The sequence below is a fragment of the Pavona decussata genome, unplaced genomic scaffold, assembly GCF_977016875.1.
Source record: "Pavona decussata unplaced genomic scaffold, jaPavDecu1.1 SCAFFOLD_72, whole genome shotgun sequence".
NCBI classification, from domain to species: Eukaryota; Metazoa; Cnidaria; class Anthozoa; order Scleractinia; family Agariciidae; genus Pavona; species Pavona decussata.
The window spans coordinates 2,125,708-2,145,103 of NW_028145491.1; the positions used below are offsets into that span (position 1 = coordinate 2,125,708).

A 19,396-nucleotide genomic window follows, 5' to 3' on the forward strand; every position below is an offset into this window, starting at 1 on the left:
ATTGTTGTAAGGTAGGTGCGAACTGCTGCGAACAACAAACTACAAGACAAAGTCGGTACACACTGGACCAGCTGTGTTCATGTGATAAATGATAATTAGAACTTTTCGTTACATATCAACACGGTTTGTTCCTTAGTGTGAGGGATCAGTTTTGTGACACGTCGTTGATAATTACGTGGTTATTCTGAAAGTTGTAGTTTAACGTTCCAATTTAATGAAACTTCCGTGCCAACTAAATGCTGATTACCAGTTACTGTTCTAAGATCGCCGTAAATTGCTATCTAAAAAGGAACGGCAAAACAAAGCCGGCGCGCAGTTAAACAGACAGTATCAGTAGCTGTGTTCATCTAATATACGTTAATTAGGCCTATTGACTGGATATAATTGCTTGGAAGTTTTTGTTCAATGTTCATCTCAGCTGTCGTTCAGTATATATCAACAAGTGTAACTCAGTAATTTAACACGGAATGTAGTCGTTTTATTTGAATACAAATGAATGTATTGTGATATCGGTTTATTTTTTCTCTTGCACTGAATTTTCCGCTTGGAATATTTAATTTTTCAAAAACCGAGACGCGTTACTGTATCTGGGACGAACTTGGTAGGAAAAATTGGTAGGGCGTTCGATCACTGATACGTCATTACCAAAGATAGTTCGTGCAGACGAATTAACCGTCTTGTGGCCACCTTTATACTAGGCGAGTGCAAAAATGGCGAATTTATATTTTTAGCTTGCCTTCACAACCTCAACGACAGGTATCAGAAAAGGTCAATTTCTAGGTAAATACTTTGACTAGTATGTATAGCTGCGATCTAAGGCCCAATTATTTACCTAAGGTGAACAAAAATAAATAACTGGAAATTCAGTAGAACCAAACATGGCCGCCTTCTTTATTCATTGCGTTTGACGTAGAAAGAACGCACTCCTAATACAGCCTGGAATTGAGATTGTATGGGACAACGTTGATTAAATGAATGGATCTTGGGACGCGTATCGGGCATCCCCCGCAGATTTTGCAGGGTGGATAACATCATCACCAACTTGGCAAAGGAGAGAGAAACTGATGACATCGAACGCACTCCCTAATCTTTGATTATTGTGTGTTACTGCAAGTGATTATGAGATTTCACCTGAGTTAAGAAATGTTCCTTTCTTTTCACATTGTTATCTCGTGCTGTTATCACTGACAGCAGGGGTTATAATTTTGTAAAGAGAAACGAAGCAAAAAAATTTGGATGATTTGTTGGGTTTGCTGCGGTGGTGCTCAAGAAGCTCTATTATTTCAGTAGCCTGCATGGCCGGCTTAATCGGGGAAGGTGAGGGGGAGCGAGGGAGGCCGGAAAAATTGAGGGGGGATTGTGGAGAGGGGAAAGGGGAAAGGGAACGCCTGCCGTAAGAACCCCATTCGCTTCGTTTTCATTTCCCAACGGTTTTCAGTTAATCCAATTACCTTAGCAGTCATTAACTGTCAGTGCACTTACAAGTCAAAATCAGGCACGCGTCAAGGCGCAAAAACCGGCCAGTAATGAGAAAACTGTAAAAAATATAATGTCGGTAATGCAGACAAAAATTTGTAAGATGGAGAAAGCCCAAGAAAGGGAATCGAAACAAGAACTGTAGAATTTGTGGCATGAACTTTGAGTCTGTGGGAAGAGGACTGCCGTTTCCAAATTTATTTTGTCCGACAATGAGGGAGAAAAGGAAACGTCTGGGTCTGATTTTGGCCGAATCAGTTCAAGCACAATCGGGCTACCATTAGCAAAAAAACCAATTTTTTCTGAACGGGTGTGCATAGCATGTAGTCATAAAATAAGAAATGCGGCAGAACTTCGGGAAAGTGGTTTCTGGCACTGAAGATATGACTTGGCAGAATCGAAACAAAAGCAGTTTTCAATCACCATTACGCTCTGGCATTAGCGAAATCTATGGAAACAAGAAAGTTATCGAAGTCAGCGTTTGAGGAACGTGAAAAGTACTACTGTAAAGGAAAATTCGAAGAAATCCTTGTTTTCCAAAACTTCATGACATAATTCAGGACTTGATTCCGCAGACAGCAAATCACCACTGGCGTCGACCAGAGCAAGAAACAATGTAAACGAGATGACGATATTCTGAATAGCTATATTGAAGAAAATAGCTTTCAATGGACTGGGCTACGTTTTTTACTTTTTTATATTTTAGGGCCGAGTCAAAGAGCCTAGAATCTGAAACAGTTTGCAAAAAAAAAAAAAAATAAATAAAATAATACGATATAACGAGTCATAGCCATGAGTATTACCGTCGCTTTGTTAATTTATTTATTCATTTACATTTAACAGCTCCTTTACAGTTTTCTTTATACGTTTAGGTTTGCGTGTCTCCGTATTCTTGTTAAAAAGCGCTCAGTTTTCAATCTCTTTTCAGTCCTCTGGTTCGTCTTCCAGTTCCCGGTGGCAATTCAGGTTACGTGCAGCTTCGCACAAACTGCGTCGGTAGTTAAGCGGCATCTCCTAAAAGAAAAACATGTTTGCAGCACTTACAATCTCGTACCCAGAGTCCTCAGGCTCTTTGGCCAGCGGTTGGCCGCCAGGAGAGACTATAGGAAAATCGAAAAAAAATTAAATTTGTTGATTGGCTGCTAAGTAAAGGCTTTCATTATTTTATACCGTAAAAATCATGCGGTAATAAAATTCCAGTTTCCCAGAGTCTTACAGGGCCCCCAAGTGCTGAGGATTCTGCGCACGAGATTGCAGAGTTTAATGTGTGAACAAAAAATTCCTTTTTAAAGTACATTTATACTAGTAACGAGAAACTTTGAGAGCCTTTGCTCAAACGGGTGTTAGCACTTTACGTATACAGCAAATCATAAGTTCAAATATAAAAAGTAAATACGAGTATTGGCTATTTTGTTGATTCAAATGCAAGAAGCGATAACGAAGCATCCAACTAATTAAGAGATTGAAAATTTACACTGTTCTAGAACAATGAAAAACAAATCTTTTAAGTAGAAAAACCTCAGAAATAAGTTTCGGTTTCCTTAGGAAAAGCATCAGGATAATTTGAAACTTTGCCGATGTTCTGTGTAACCTGACCGGCGTTAAATCTATTATTATAAACTAGATCATTGGATAATACAATTCCAGAGTTTTGATTGGCTGAGCGGTCATGGGATGTCAATCATTATGCAATGTTCAAGAAATAGCAGCCATAAAATTGTCTTCCGGTCGTTCTTGAAAGATGATATCAGTAAGATCTAGAGATCTAACAATATTTCTTTGTTGTATTTAATGAAACAGTTGTTCCAACTCCCGCTTGTTGGATATGGAATGATAATAGCCAACTTGGCGCGCGGTACGCTTAGACTGCTTGCAGTCCCCTTTTCTCTTAGGGCTAGTCGAAAGCCTAACCTCCTTTGGTCACTGCGCACATTTTACTTTTCACATTTATCTAATTTAATGCTGTCTTTATGTTACTTTTCTTATATATTGTAATTTTCTTTTGTTGTAAACCATTGAAATAGTGCATAATAATAAAAACCTTAAAACCTTAGTCAAGTATTCGATGAAACCAGACGAGTCGATCAAAAGAGCTTTTCGGACGTCTGGTCGAATCCTCCTCGTTTTATATTTCTCGACCTAATTTCTTTTCATAACCGAAGTTCGAGAGAGAAACAGACTGCAATGTTTCGGCTGACGGATCGCTACAGTTCATGTCCTTCAGTCCGGCATCTCTTCGTTTCCTTAGTCAAGTTTGGTCTTGAAATGTGTTTGAGATTAAACCACATTAGCAGGTGCCGACCTTACCCTGTCATTCATGGCTCATCTCGCTGTTAGCTTTGTTGTCCATTTTAGTCCGATTTTGAATGGTAACCACCGATCTTTGGGTTAGATGATCCGAGCTTTGTTGACCCCTTTACTAACATGGTCTCGTGTTTTAACATTAAACTGAGAGAGCAATTAAGTTTGTGGCGAGAAAAAAAACATAATTTGCTACTTACTGTCCAGTGCATCGTCAAACTTTTAACGTTTTTAAAATAGTAGTAGTCTCAACTTTGAAACACAGAAATTTGCTACACGATACAAGGAGTAAATCTTATAACACTAAGCTTTGAACCAATGCGGAGACAATCAAGGTGTCGAGCTTTAAATTATAATTATCGTGGTACACTAGAACAATTGTCGCTTTACATCGGTGACTTTAGCCGGCATAATATTCGCCGGCTCTACGGCCTGAGATAAAAGAATTTAATTGAGTTACCTTTCCCAACAACCTCTTTTCTTTCCTCCCTGGTACAACGGTATTAGCAAAACCTTCACTTTCCTGTGCTGCTAAGATCAGAAGAAAGATGCTGAATAACAGAATTGCGGAGGTTGATTTCATCTTCACGTCACTTGTCTGAGGTTGTTCTGACGCGGATATATACCAAATGCTCCGTTTTTCTCATTCGTTTTATTATCTATAATTCATTTGAAGATTGACAGCATTGCCTTATACGAAACCGTGTGTCATTAATAAGCTTATTAAGACCTCACTGATCACTGAAATTTGACTCTTTTAAGATGTTTTTTTTTAAAGCTTTTGAAAACGTTTTCAGTAAGAGCGGTACCTTTTTCTTACTGGTATACCGCTCGCAAGATGTTCATGCTGATGAAAATTTCTCAATGAACAATTTCTTTGCATGTACAGACAAAATATAGCAGAAAATGAATGTCGCAGCATGAAAGGTTGTAAATGATTGTCGTCGTTTGTGTGTTTTTTAAAGAGTATAGGAAAAAAAGGTAAACGTAACCGATGTTCGTGTTAAAGCACTCTTTGTAGAGGTGAATTTCTACACAATCGGCCCCTTTCATGCCAAAAGCGAAACTTCCCTGATCCTTCAGTTACAAGTTGTGGAAGGAAAAAAGAGAATTTTTGCTAAATTGAGTACTTCACAGAAAATCCAAAACTCCATTTTAATGCCAGATCCGTTTGCCGCTGAAGGCACGAAGGCTGATAAAGTTAAGGTTCAAAAATGAACTAAGAAATTCGTTTAAGTTAAGTTCAAAATGATGCTCAAAACTCGCCTAAAAAAGGACAATAACAAAACCGGAAACCAGTACGCTAGATGGATGTCGCTTCTAATTCAGCTGACAGCTGCGAATCGGACAGTTCATCAAACATTTAACTGAAGGCTCCTCTGTAATCGCACACACGCAGAGCCATAGTTATCGTAATTTAACAGATTACAAAAAAGGAGTTTACGAGAAAGTCAGTGTATTAGAAAAAGAACGGAAAAAAACTGTCACCAGCAAAACTTTTGTTTTTGCTTCCCTTTTCGACCCAAAATTTCAAGATTTCAAACAAAAAGTGCCGTGAATATGAAAATGGCATCGTTGTTTGTTAGTCGTGCCTTCATAACCTTCAGGAAAATGTCATTAATTTGCATGGGAAGACCGCTACTGAAAAAAAGGTTAATAGACACGGTATTAGTGGAAACAAAAGTATTTCACCTTGTTTTTCGCCAAAGCGAAAAGTATTACTAATGGTAATTTTCATTTTCCGACCTTCTAAGCAGCGCATTCAGAATCCGTCTTGTTGAACATTTCTTGTAATTTGTTACAATAACATAAAGTTACTGTTGTATGAAAGCTTATTGTTTCAAATTTTAATTCAAAAATGGAAAATTTTTCGAGAGCAAGCGAAGTTTGCAATCAAATTCGCCGCGATCGGCGTATAAAATCGCCAGGTGTGTCAAGATTGATGGAGAACACCGGGATAAAGAGCGGAGGACTTGAGAAATTGTTGTATTATCGATTCAAATTTCGCTCAAACCGGTTTCATTTTTCAAAGTGAACAACGCCGGACAAAAAGACTCTCACGATTTTGTTACCATATTTCTCAAACAGCATGGTAATTTATCGCCCGTTCGAACCTCTAAGAACAAAAATCAAAATTGTGCAACAAAACGAAGTTAAACTATGTGTAAAAAGAATTGAAGAATTGATAAGCTTGCAGCTGTGCGAGGCGTTAACGTAGACTAGACTGAGTTTCACATTCATGTGACTATATTATGGAAGTTCGATTGGATAGCCGGTTACCTTTTTAGGAAACTCCCCCCTCTTCAACTTTCGGATTCCTGATTTTATCGAAACTCCAAAAGCTTCACCTTCCTGCGCTTGTAAAGCAAGAAGAAAGATGCTGACCATTAGAATTGTAGATGTCGATTTCATTTTCAAGTCAATTGTCTTGGATTGTTCTGCTGTTGTGCCTTGTACACGCTTAAGGCAGTTAAGGCTCCAACAAGTTTCGGCGGAATGACATAAGTTGGGCTAGGAACATTTATTTACAGTCTCTGTAGGGAATGTTGATCGTAAGCCGATTAGTAATGTGACAACAAACTACAAGACAAAGTCGGCACACACTGGATCAGCTGTGTTCATGTAATAAATGATAATTAGAACTTTTCGTTACATGTCGGCACGGTTTGTTCATTATAATTAGTGTGAGTGATCAGCTTTGTGACACGGCGTTGATAATTACGTGGTTATTCTGAAAGTTGTGGTTCAACGTTCCAATTTAATGAAACTTCCGTGCCAACTAAATGCTGATTACCAGTTACTGTTCTAAGATCGCCGTAAATTGCTATCTAAAAAGGAACGGCAAAACAAAGCCGGCGCGCAGTTAAACAGACAGTATCAGTAGCTGTGTTCATCTAATATACGTTCATTAGGCCTATTGACTGGATATATTATGGCTAGTTCAATTGTGCGAGGGATGTTTCATCAGATGTGTTTGTTAACTTCCTGGAAGTTTTTATTCAATGTTCATCTCAGCTTTCGTTCAGTATCAACAAGTAAAACTCAGTAATTTAACACGGAATGTAGTCGATTTATTTGAATACAAATGAATGTATTGTGATATCGCTTTTTTTCCCTTGCACTGAATTTTCCGCTTGGAATATTTAACTTTTCAAAAAGCGAGACGCGTAACTGTATCTGGGACGAACTTGGTAGGAAAAATTGGTAGGGCGTTTGATCACTGCTACGTCATTTAATACCAAAGATAGTTTGTGCAGACGAATTAACCGTCTTGTGTCCACCTTTATACTAGTCGAGTACAAAAATGGCGAATTTATATTTCTAGCTTGCCATCACAACCTCAATGACAGGTATCAGAAAAGGGCAATTTCTAGGTAAATACTTTGATTAGTATGTATAGATGCGATCTAAGGCCCAATTATTTACCTAAGGTGAACAAAAATAAACAACTGGAAATTCAGTAGAACCAAACATGGCCGCCTTCTTTATTCATTGCGTTCGACGTAGAAAGAACGCACTCCTAATACAAACTGGAGTCGAGATTGTATGGGACAACGCGTTGATTGAATGAGTGGATCTTGGGACGCGTATCTGGCATCCCCCGCAGATTTTGCAGGGGCGGATGACATCATCACCAACTTGGCAAAGGAGAGAAAACCTGATGACAGCAAATTCGGTCCCCGGCTAATGTTTGATTATTACCAGTTAATCTTCTGTGTTACTGCAAGTGATTATGAGATTTCACCTGAGTTAAGAAATGTTCCTTTCTTTTCACATTGTTATCTCGTGATGTTGTCACTGACAGCCGGGGTTATAATTTTGTAAAGAGAAACGAAACAAAAAAATTGGGATGATGTACTGTGTTTACTGCGGATAGCACATAGTTCTTTAGTACCTCTTATTTCTTTGGACATGAATATCAACGCCTTATTATTTCAGTATTTCGTAATCAGGGAACGGGGGGGGGGGGGGGGGGGGAGCGAGGGAGGCGGGAAAAAATGAGAGGGAACGCCTGCCGTAAGAACCCCGTTCGCGTCATTTTCATTTCCCAACGATTTTCAGTTAATCCAATTACTTTATCCGTCAATAACTGTCACTGCACTTACCAGTCAAAATCAGACACTCGTCAAGGCGCAAAAACTCGCCTGAATTTGCTCGTGGAGCGGCTAGTAATGAGAAAACTGTGAAAAACATAATGTAGGTAATGCAAACAAAAATTTGTAAGATGGAGAAAGCCCAAGAAAGAGAATCGAAACAAGAACTGTAGATTTTGTGGCATGAACTTTGAGTCTGTTGGAAGAGGACTGCCGTTTCCAAATTTATTTTGTCCGACATTGAGGGAGGAAAGAAAACGTCTGGGTCTGATTTTGACCGAATCAGTTGAAGCACAATAACGTGTAGGCAAAATTTCGGGGAAGCGGTTTCTGGCACTGAAGATATGAATTCGCAGAATCGAAACAAAAGAGAGCTTTCAATCACAATTACGCTCTGTCTGACATTAGCGAAATCTATGGGAACAAGAAAGTTATCGAAGTCAGCGTTGAGGAACGTAAAAAGTACTGCTGTAAAAGCAAATTCGAAGAAGTCCTTGTTTTTCCAAAAATTCATGACATAATAGACCATTTTCGAGTTGCCTTGAACCTCATCATGAAAGCGAGGCTAAGTGCAAAGTTTTTGTTATGAAAATTAGTTTTCATATGAAAAGTTTTGCACTTAGCCTCGCTTTCATAGTGAGGTTCACGGCAACTCAGAAATGGTATATTCAGGACTTGATTCCGCAGACAGCAAATCACCACTGGCGTAGACCAGAGCAAGAAACAATGTAAACGAGAAGACGATAATCTGAATAGCTATATTGTAATGTGGAAGACATTGTTGGGAAACCAGTAACTCAGATAAATGTAGTGATTTTGTATCCTAATGGTGAAGTCGCTGTTAGAAAATCGTTCGATAAATCGACGAAATCCCTAATTACAAATTTGGCGCTGAAGAATTGGAAAGCCGCTGCTAATCACGCATGCATTCGGCACATTCCAGCATTCCATACAATGGAGGCGATCAGAATCGCTGAATATCCAAGTGATTTAATTTCATCATCATCATCGTTTATTTATTTGCCTTAATAAAAATAGAAGAAATGATCGAATTTACAATAATAGCGAGAAGACCTCAAGAAACTACCGGGCTTATATTTCACTTGTTTGATCTTCGATGATGCTGATCAACGGGAAAATCACGAGAATGGTTACCTGACCATCCAGGTGCGAACAAATATTTGATAGAAGAGGCTCTTGCCATAACTACCAGCACATCCTTCCCCTCTATAAGATCTCTCACTGTCATTTCTTGCTCCGGTTTCAAGCTAAATTCCAACAAGTTCAGATACGCTAAAAATTTCGATAACACGTCACGTCCTCGTCGCACGCCATTTTATTGTGTGATGAAATTGCTTCAATTCTCAAGAGACTTCCTGTCGAAATTAGCCAATCAGAAATTTTCGTTCGCCAGCAAACGCAGAAATCAATCGAAGGGGGTTCTTACGGTAGGCGTTCCCTCTCCCCTCTCCCCAATCCCCCTCATTTTTTCCCGCCTCCCTCGCTCCCCTGCCTTCCCCGATTACGCCGGCCACGTAGGATTCCCATTTCAAGATTAGGATCTATTGTTTCTATTATTTGTGCATTACTCCGCTATTGTTTTTTCAGCCAGTCCTGTGAACCTTTCTAAGAGCTGTGTGGTGCCCCGCTTGCTTTGGTGCCCAGGTTATACCCCTGATGCCACGACTAGTTAAAACACATTTTAATCGCGGACCTATTTTAATCGATGACCGTAGAAGGATGGATTACACCCGAATAAAACTGGACACTAGCTATGTGATGCTGGGAACAAGCGTGGTATATATACCACGACCGCCATCTTGCTTCTTGATTCTTCGTATGGAAGCGAGTTTCTTTTCTATAGCTGGCAGAACCACTGGGTGTCGTTAGCTAAAGGATCGCTTGATTACGGAGAACGCTGTCCTGTTCGCTGCGGAGTCAGTACACCACTAGAGTCTTCGCCCAGCATATTCTCTGTATTCGCGGCTTGACAAGGTCTGCTTTATACATGTTGCAAGCAAATCACAAAAAGACCCAGTAGCAAGCAGGAAACTTAATTTACATTTTGAGAGACTGTCATGTACGTATTACAAAACTACGATTCGCTTGATCGGATCCTTAAAGTATTGCGAGCTTCAGGGGATTTCTGCTTCACCCCTCAAAATCACCTTGAGGGCTTTCAGGCTTAAATCAGTAGCACAACTTTAAAGGTCTATAACAAATTAAACCCACAAACACAGCAGTCACTTTCTTGATTACACCTTTTTAATTTATCAAAGCGAATTTTATGAACATTGAGTTCGAATCGAGCCAACAGCGAGACTTAAATGACACCAATATCGAACCGAATGATCAAACCATCAAAAAAAAAACTCCACTTGAAATGATTTTTTAAAAAAAAGTGAGGCAGTGATTTTCAACTAAACTAAGGCGCCTGTAACGTACCAGACGTAACTAATCGATGATCAATCGATTAACGCAGTCTAAGTAGTGTAGCTATTGTATTGTATATTCTGTGTCACGTCAAGCTAACAAAAATTGTTTAAAAAATATAAATATCTAACACCAGTAATTCTGGGAAAGCGATCAAGTGCATAGCCTGCGAACGCAGACGTATTTCTGGCTGTCGCAAATACGTCCGCGTTCGCAGGCTAACAAGTGCACAAACAATGAGTATTGCATTCCAGAGACGAATGAATAGAGTTCCGTAACTAACAAGCGAGTTAATCAACCTGCACGAATTATTGCATGTTAGCACGCATTACAACAATAATGAATTGAACTGATCTTTTAGGAATTCTTTGCCTTAGCAATAATTTTTCCCTGTGGTATTTCTTATCAAAACGAGTGGAGCCATAAGAAGCGTTAAACTAATCCATTACAGTGGCTATGTTTCAGAGATGCTATGGCGTTGTTGTTTTCTTCCAAGTAATTCGCCAATTCAGAAACTGTGAGAAGCCTGGTACGAGTAACGGATTGTGGGATCGTTTGGCAGACGGATGGACATCGCGCAAACGAATAAATGCATTTTTTTGGCATTTTCTCGGGGTAACGTAGCTCTTGTTACTAAATGAGTATTTCCTATAGAACTGATGACTGCCGAGAAATGCACTTATTCATCAGCGCAATTTCCATCCGTCTACCCAAACGATCCCATAATCCCTTACTCGCACCAGTCTTCCCGTAGTTTCCGGAGTGGGGAATACAGGCGATATTTTCTTGCAACTTGTTGCGCAACAAATGTTGCGTTGCAAGTTCCGATTATTTGCTGCCCGTATTGCTATCTTTGCGCGCAACAAATTTTCATGTTGCAAAAAACAGAAACGATGCCTACTTTCTGCAACATGAGAAATTGCTGCGCGCGAAGGTGGTAATTGAGTTTTGACCTTACCAACCGAGAACAAGACAGTAACTTTTGACCTTATGTGGTCAACAACACAACAACAACAACAACAACAAAAAAATGAAAAAAAAAAAAAAAAAAGAAAGAAAGAAAGAAAATTTCTGTTAGTATTCCGGTGCTGTAATTGAACAAATGATGGTATAATAGCAACACGCAAAACGATCGCATATCCAGCGCTGTTTCTTGGGTTTTTTTAGTTGGTGTAGAACCGGGACTAAGTAGATTGTCAAGATGGCGGCGGGTTAGCAGGTGTTGAATAAACGGAAAACGGGGATTTCAAACAGAAGAAGAAGAAGAAGATATCAAAGACAGAACAAAAAGCAAGATGACAATTTTCTTCAAGTGTCGATAAAATTCAGCTTTATACTTCAGACAATTCCACTCCAATGCTCATGGATACCATGGTAAGCTGCTTCAAATTAAAGTAAAAAGCGGGCAAGAAAAGGAATGTTAAGCTTAAAATAACATAAGAACTATTGTCTCAAATCACATCGACAACTCGTCAGATATGTATTCTACAGTGCGAGAACAGCATACTGAGTTTCACGTTTCATATGATAACGGTTATCGAAGTTCGTATAATTACCTTTTCAAAAGACTTCTTTAACTTTCTATGTCGTCTAAACGTAGCTCCAAAACCTTCACTCTCCAGTGCTGGTGAGACCAGAAGAAAGATGATCACAAACAGAATTGCCGATGTTGATTTCATTTTCTGGTTGGTGATCTTTGGTGTGTTGTGCTGAATACTGTGCCGTATCTAAAACAAACAAAACAGTTTTCGTTTTAATTTATTAAAGCCAAGGGTGCTGTTCAGTTAACAGGAAATTACCATTTAAAGAGTTTTTAGGGAGTGCCATTTGTAAGGTATTATTCTAAGATGGGCGCGAATTACAATGAAAGCTAATTACAAAACAATGCCCGTAGACTAAATCAAGCACAGTGTATCAGCTGTGTTCATCAATTAGAAGTTTCCACTGGATATTAACAAGGTTTGTTAGAAAGTGCGAGGGATGATGATTCGTCCATTTTCATAACTGACTGCGTGGTTATTATTAATTTTAGCAGACAGACATGGAGCTGAGATGGTGTAATTAGAGCAGAAACTGTAAATTTAAATGTTGTTTCTTCGGCACCTGACCATACTGGCATATTGCGAAACGTTTTATATGACACTCCCAGGCTTTTGTTTAGGCGTTGTTATTACTTTTTGAAGCCGGTTTTTTTTTCCCGAAACGGCGCATTGAGATAACAGCTTATGTTTCCAAAAGGATGATAATTTTTGAGAGTGTTTTAGGAAGTGATTGAACATGGAAATTTGTCGCACAGTGCTAGACATAACCTGCTTGGAACTAGCTTAAATTAAAAACGGACAAAAATGTGTTTAGGTCAGCAAAATAGCTAATATTGTTACCCTACATCAGTGGTGACAGATTCTGCTGATTTGCCGCACGGCCGGAAGGCGCGGAGTAACGTGTTTGGCCACTGAAATTAACAATACACAATCATTTTGATTAAAAAGATGTTTTGAACGCTCGAACTAACTAGAATTGTTACCGTAGCGACACGTTGATAAAAAAACATACATATAAGTACTTGTTCTAACATGACCGTAGGTTGCGGCGTAAAACCTCAAAGGTTCATTTCAGTGAATTTCTGAATCTGTTCGGATTGCCACAGAAATTTGGATTTAAACAAAAATAAAATCTACAGTTTTCTTCGACAAAATATCAACTCAAAATTTCTTAACACTGGAAAGTTTTCGTCTCGTAGGGGCAAATATGTCGTTAAAAATACGGGAAAAAGTCAGCCTAGTATTTTCGTAAAATCCACGTCAGCTCGATAGAATTCGGGAAATAAAATTATTTTCCTGAAACTTTGTTCAAATAAACTTGCAGCTAAATCATCAGAACAGATCAATCCGCATTTACTTACACAAATGTGTCCGTAACTGAGCTCAAAATTATCTGGGAGTGCCCGTGAAAACATGACTAACTGTGGGGCAATACAAATGATGGTAATAACGACAACATTTTAACAAAATATCGCTTTAGGTCAAGATTTGTCGGCACCTAAAGTTAAGCGCCCCAAAATAGTGGTTTGGACGTTTGTGGAAACTCTGAACTAACTCAATCAGTCAAGTACTGGCCCCAGTTGTTTTGAGAGTGGATAATTTTATCCACTGGATAGGTCACTATCCGGCAGATGAAATTGGTGCAAGATATTTTTCCGATAGCCCTATAATTTGTGGATGGAGTAGAAGCATATGTCAAATTTAAGTATGGGATTGTGTGGAAAACTGGCCGCCAAAAGCGTTGGTTGGAGTACATTTCCTCCGCTAGATAGTGACTTATCCAGTGTACAAAGTTATCCGCTCTTTGAGCAACGGGGGCCTGATTGTCAATGTTAATGCGAAAAGCCAATCTAGACTTAGACTGCAAGCAGTCCCTTTCTAGATAGTCGAGAGGTCGCGCGAAACAGCTGAGCGCGAAAAACCTGGAGCAAACAAGCAAACAAGAGGGGGGCTTGGGGCCTCTTTTCGTTTATTTCTCCTCGCTCCAGTCTCGCTGCGCTGTGGACGCACCCTGACTCGACTGACCAGAAAGGAACTGCATGTAGTCTAATCTAGACCAAAAAACAGTTTCACTGATCCAAATTGAAGTGCATTTTCCTTTTAAAAAAGATTTAGGGACCGTTCATTTTTTATGAGCATGGCGGGGCTGGAGGGATTTAGGGGTGGGGGGGGGGGGGGGCACGAGAAAAAAAATGGCACTAAAGGGGGGCCTACCAAAAAAAATTAAGTGAAAGAGGGGGGGGGGGGGCGGGGGGGTCACCAGCAATAATTGGCTAGTAGGGGAAATTGAAAGTGGCTCAACACAGAAACCGATGAAGAAATTGAATATTATTTCAATTTTATTTAATGCGATTTTCCTAACCACTTTTAATTTGTTTTACATACTGAGGTCGAAATCTGCATTTTACATTAACAACAACTGAGGAAATGAAGCATATCTGTTGGAAAAGCAATAATGAATATAAACTGAAGTAGACACCTATGTTTGTACAAGTTCAAATTAATATAAAAACGCAACAGTCTCACTATTGAATCATCCATGGGGGAGTAGTTTTCTACAAAGTGGTTGTACTCAGAACTATATCAATAGATTGTTTAACGTTCTGTTTAATAGTACTCACTTTTATAAAGACTGTTGATTATATAAGTAAATTATTTGAACCCAGGAGTATTAGTAGACTCAGTAGTATGCCTAGTGTGAACATCCAGATTAGTTTTAATAATAGAACTGTTGTTGGTGACTTCAGTTGACGGTAAATCTGAGCCGTAGGCCATCTTCAGAAAAGCTTGTAACTGTCATTTTTAATAGCAGTACTTTGATACCCAGGCACGTAGGAGGGGGGGGGGGGGGGAGGTTCAAGGGGTTCGAACGAACCCCCTTTACAGATCAGTAATGGCGGAAGAAAAAGCACAATGAGGAGGTTGAACAACTACATGAGGTGTACCATGCGAGAGAGTAGAATGTCCGCCCTGGTTCTAATGCATATCAAATATGATATGCCTGTCAATCTTGACGAGATAGTCAATTTGTTCGAAGGCCTACACCCGAGAATGATGCAGTTTACCAGCTTGGTGTATGACTATCAGCAGATCGAATAGCTATCAGAACTCGACAGGGCGCGGAATGTACATTGAACTTTCTTCTTTAAGTTGAAACAATTGTGCCGTAAAAATGATGTATATAGCTCAAAAAGTTGCTGTAAAACAAATTTGTGATTTGCCTAAAATGCGTCTCAAAATGCAGGAAATGAGGTTTCTGGGAACCTAGATTTTCAAACATTTTCGGGGGAGCATGCCCCCGGGCCCCCCTAGTAAGAGTGCCTCCGGCGCTCACCAACATTTGGGGCTCAACGAACACCCCTATCTAACCCTCACCTACGCGCCTGATATCTGTGTGTCCATACGTGTATTAATTGTTTCTACTCGAAGGGGAGTTATTTCACGTTAACCATTTGCTTGATTAATTTTTATACTTCCTTTGAGAATCTAAATGGAAATTTAGGGTTTGCCGTTGCCGTAAACGTGTTGCTATCTATAAAACGTTTTTTTTAAACAAGAGAAATCTTTACCTAAGCAGAGAACGGTAACGTTTTAATAGTACTGTAAAGAAATCACAGTAACAATTACGTTTATCTTTGATATAAACAGTACATAAGCGTTTTGTTAAAGTTAAGGGTATGATTTGTTCCTGGTTGGGCGGGAGGCAGGGGGGGGGGGGGGGGGGGTCATCAAAAAAAAAAATACTGCTTGGGGGGGGGGCATGTGGAAAAAAATTGCATGCTAGGGGGGGGGGGGTTATACAGTTTCGTAGTGGCAATTAAGCAAATCCCACCAGCCCCCCCATGCTCATAAAAAATGAACGGTCCCTTAATTCTAAGAAAATTCTCTTGTTGATCCAAAACACAAAATATCTTCTCCGCTCCTAAAAATTTTGCATCTTCTTTCATGAATCAGCAAATACTGTAAACTTAATTTCTTTGTCAAACATGCTCGCAAAGGTATAAAGGTACACTCACAAAGTTTGGAGAGGCCCTGCTTTTGTCACGGCGCAAATGCTGCTTGCAAAGATTTCGTACTGGGTGCTGAGCAAATGTCTGAACTTGAAAGAGGTCTCAACGAACTCAACCGGGTTCACCGGAAAAACCGACACTTTTAAATTTACAGAAATGTTCTTGTTTTAGATTGGTTTACAAACTACCAAAGCCAGACCCCTTTGTTGTGAACGTGACCTGTGATTGGCTGATCAATGTTGGGTGGCCCCGGTTGATTTCGTTGCACTGTAAATGGGTCTCACCTGATGCCTTCAGTAGATTATAATTCGCCAAAATTGTAACCACGATTGAGATATTCCGCGTTTGAAATGATAATTGAGAGCAGTACAATTAACTGCTAGGTGAGAAATGGCCGAAAATTTAACTGATAATTGTAATCCAGCATCCTATCCAGAATTCCTTGAGGTGCCTCAGTATTTGCTTATGTTTTACGAAACAAAGAGCTTCTACTTTCAGTATTCAGTCGGTTTTGTCTTCATTTCTGATATAGATAATTAAAATAACACTGAGCCAATTAAAGTAAGTATCGCTTTATTTATCTATATTTCTACAGCTCCTTGACGATGCTCACGTGTAAGTTTACATTGGAGTGCTTTATTGTTTATAGTTACGTTTAAAAGCGTTCAATTTTCAATAACAATTTCGAAAAAAAGAAAGAACAACTTTCTTCCTTAGTCGTTTGCTTCAGTCTTCTTCCATTTCCCGGTCGCAATTCATGTTAGTACAGCTCTCCACAAACTGCGTCAATAGTCCAGCGCCGGCATCTCCTGGAAGAAGAAAATTTAACCGTTCAGTAGATCAAAATATTTTTTTAGGTTCTCTCAAAACAGATCATTAAAAACCGTTCAGTTGTTTTAATGAGTTGGGAATTTTTCTAAAAAGTTCCAGGAAGTAATCAAACACGTTTTTAAAAGACTGAACAAGTACAGAGTTAGAAAGTTTCAGTGAGGAGTCCAGAGAGTTCCAGATATTCGCTGTTCTGCAGTACTAAAACGTGTTCTGGCCTCTACTGAGCTGTTTTGCAGAAAGGAACTTTTGGGAGTTGCTGATGTTACGGCTACTGATCTCTGCACGCTTGATTTATTTGTTAGTGCTGATAACTTTCACCTTGCTGGAGACCGGTTAGCGAAAAACAGACTGAGTTTCAAATTAATGTGGAGACTATGCTCGGGACTATTACCTTTTTGGCCTTCCCGATTCGACGAATGGTCCATCCAATATTTTATTCACTCTCCTGTGCTGCTAAGATCAAAAGTAGGAGTGATGATTAAAAAAAAAAAAATGGAGGGTTGATTTCATCTTTACCTCAATTATCATGGCTAGGATTATTCTGATGTTACGCCGTGTACAACGTTTGACTCCAAGACAGTTTTAACTTGGAATTTTTAAGAGCTTAGGGACCGATTATTTGGCAGGAAGTTGTAATCAACAGTGTTGATCAAGGAATGGTGATTGCTAGTGATTAAACTATGATGGACGTGATTTCCGTGTAAAACAGAACTACACAACAAAGTCAGCGTACATGAAAGCAGACTGTCGAATACACGATAACAAATTGACAAGGCTTCTTCATTAGAGGAAAGGGTGTTTTGCCCTTTATCATTGCTAATTGCGTGCATATTATCGCATTTTTCATTCAAATTTCACACACTGTGTCGGTTGTTATCAAGCAACAGCAAATTTTAACAGGGAATTTATTGGTTACATTTGAATAAAAATGATTCTACCTCAAGCATATCAAGGCTTGACCTGGCTGATCATATGGCGTTATTCTATTCAGTCCTGAATCTTGGCAAGAAGTTTTTTATCGGTATCCTGGACAATGAACCGAACTTAATTTGAATTGTGGCCGACCCAAATCAATGTATGAACTACTCCTGTTGGTTGGAATCTTTCATGTGTCAAATGCAATTTTTCCGCAAGAAAAAAAATCGTTTTAAGACATATGTTACGAAGGATGAAAAAACATTATCCAAAAAATTGAAATATTCTTTGTTGTAACCAGAGAGTACCCACGAGGTTGGGGTTTGCTTTGAGGCTGCGGACTGGCGCTTGGAGTTTTCAGTCAATCGCCCGGTGCTGTTATATTTATAAGCATGATACAAGCTTGGACTAAGTTTAGAATACAAATGTTCTCGTTTTCAAAAGCACTCTACTTAAGTTACTTGAGATGGGAAGATCGGTTCATGCACTGAAATTTTAAATTGAAATCTTAAACTTTTAAAAGCAGCATGGTAAAGTTCTCTGAGGATAATAACCGGCCCGCTTTCCATCATAACCCGGTCAGTGATGGGTGTAAATTGAAAGCGGAAACTCTAAACAGATGTTCTAACCAAGAATGCATGGCTTGGATCTCGGAAAATTCATTCAATTTTCATTCAATCTGAAGGTGAACGAAACTAAACCACTGAAAAATACAATATAATCTTACATCTGCCGACTCAGTTTTTTGGCACTACCGAGTGATAATGCTGGAGAAAGATATTATTAACCAGTTTTATTTACGCTACCCAAAGTTAACACAAGCTATTCACACAATCACAGAAAAGTGAAAAAAAATTCTCTCAGGCTGTGAATTTTGTTTTTTTAGTCAGGAATTCATAGAAACTGCAAATTTAAGTGCTCTGTCCGGATCCTTGTTCAAATATACCACCCATATTTCGAAGCTTTTGGAGTCGCTTTAATACTGATACCCGGCTTTTGTTACCGACATACTGCTTGCAACTGAGTTTTCTTACTGAAAACTAACCAGGCAGGATCATACAGTGCAAACTTTCACGCAATTGAGTTCCATTCTTTGTCGTTCCACAACACACCAGGCTACTCCGTCCTTCCATGCTGGAAACGCTATGGGTAATGTTGCGCAAGACAATTGCTAGTGCCACAGCTACTTGTATGATATCATTATAAATATAAAGTTCTGATATTGTTACCTTTTTAAACAACTTCTTCCTCTTCCCTTGGCGTATAGTCCCTCCATAACCTTCACTGTCGTGTACTGCGAAGATTAGGAGGAAGATCGCGCACAATAGAACTAGAGAAGTCGGTTTCATTTTCACGTTAGTTGTCTTGGGTTAATCCGGCTAATGCTGTGAGCGCGGTGTGCAAGCTTATGGCTCCAAAACAGTTTTTAGTGGAATTTATTATCGTTTACAGTGACAAGGAATTGTCATTCATATCGTGTTAATCAATGACAACTCCTGCCAACTATATCCTAGCTACCAGTTATTGTTCTAAGATGGCCGTGAAGTGCTGTTTAAAGAAAGAAACTACAAAACAAAGTTGGCAAAGCAGAAAACAGACTCGGTTTAAGTTGTGATCAGCTCATAGCACTTAGAACTTTCCACTGAATATTAACATGGTAGTTCAGCCGCTGCCGAGTGTTTCATGACATATCCCGGTTTACTTTAATTCTTGTGTGTTTGAAACTTCACCCTTGCAACCCCGTAATCTATTCTAATAGTAGGCTACCACTGAAAACACTCAAGAAACGCATGGT

The 19,396-nt window shown here is 39.3% G+C and overlaps 1 protein-coding gene across 2 annotated transcripts; it reads right to left on the reverse strand.

Moving 5' to 3' along the window:
• Positions 1 to 2,273: 2,273 nt before the first annotated feature.
• On the reverse strand, positions 2,274 to 18,994 carry LOC146476924 (uncharacterized). 2 transcript variants are annotated; one of them, XM_085114028.1, is made up of 4 exons: positions 18,831 to 18,994; positions 12,691 to 12,756; positions 11,861 to 12,031; positions 2,274 to 2,490 (listed from the first exon to the last, which is right to left on the reverse strand). In XM_085114028.1, exons 1-4 carry the CDS (start codon positions 18,948 to 18,950, stop codon positions 2,401 to 2,403), a joined length of 447 nt encoding a protein of 148 aa, XP_084970154.1. In that variant the 5' UTR covers positions 18,951 to 18,994; the 3' UTR covers positions 2,274 to 2,400. The 2 variants fall into 2 exon arrangements, with proteins under 2 accessions (XP_084970154.1, XP_084970155.1); XM_085114029.1 differs by lacking the exon at positions 12,691 to 12,756.
• Positions 18,995 to 19,396: the final 402 nt, after the last annotated feature.

What these genes read in the sequence shown, in the direction of transcription:
- LOC146476924 (XM_085114028.1), bottom strand. Translation starts at nt 18,950, where the DNA reads ATGAAACCGACTTCTCTAGTTCTATTGTGCGCGATCTTCCTCCTAATC. An exon ending in GGAAGAAGTTGTTTAAAAAG is followed by an intron (nt 12,757 to 18,830) that starts GTAACAATATCA and finishes TGTTAATTTCAG; the next exon opens with TGGCCAAACACGTTACTCCG. An exon ending in CAGAATCTGTCACCACTGAT is followed by an intron (nt 12,032 to 12,690) that starts GTAGGGTAACAA and finishes TGTTTGTTTTAG; the next exon opens with ATACGGCACAGTATTCAGCA.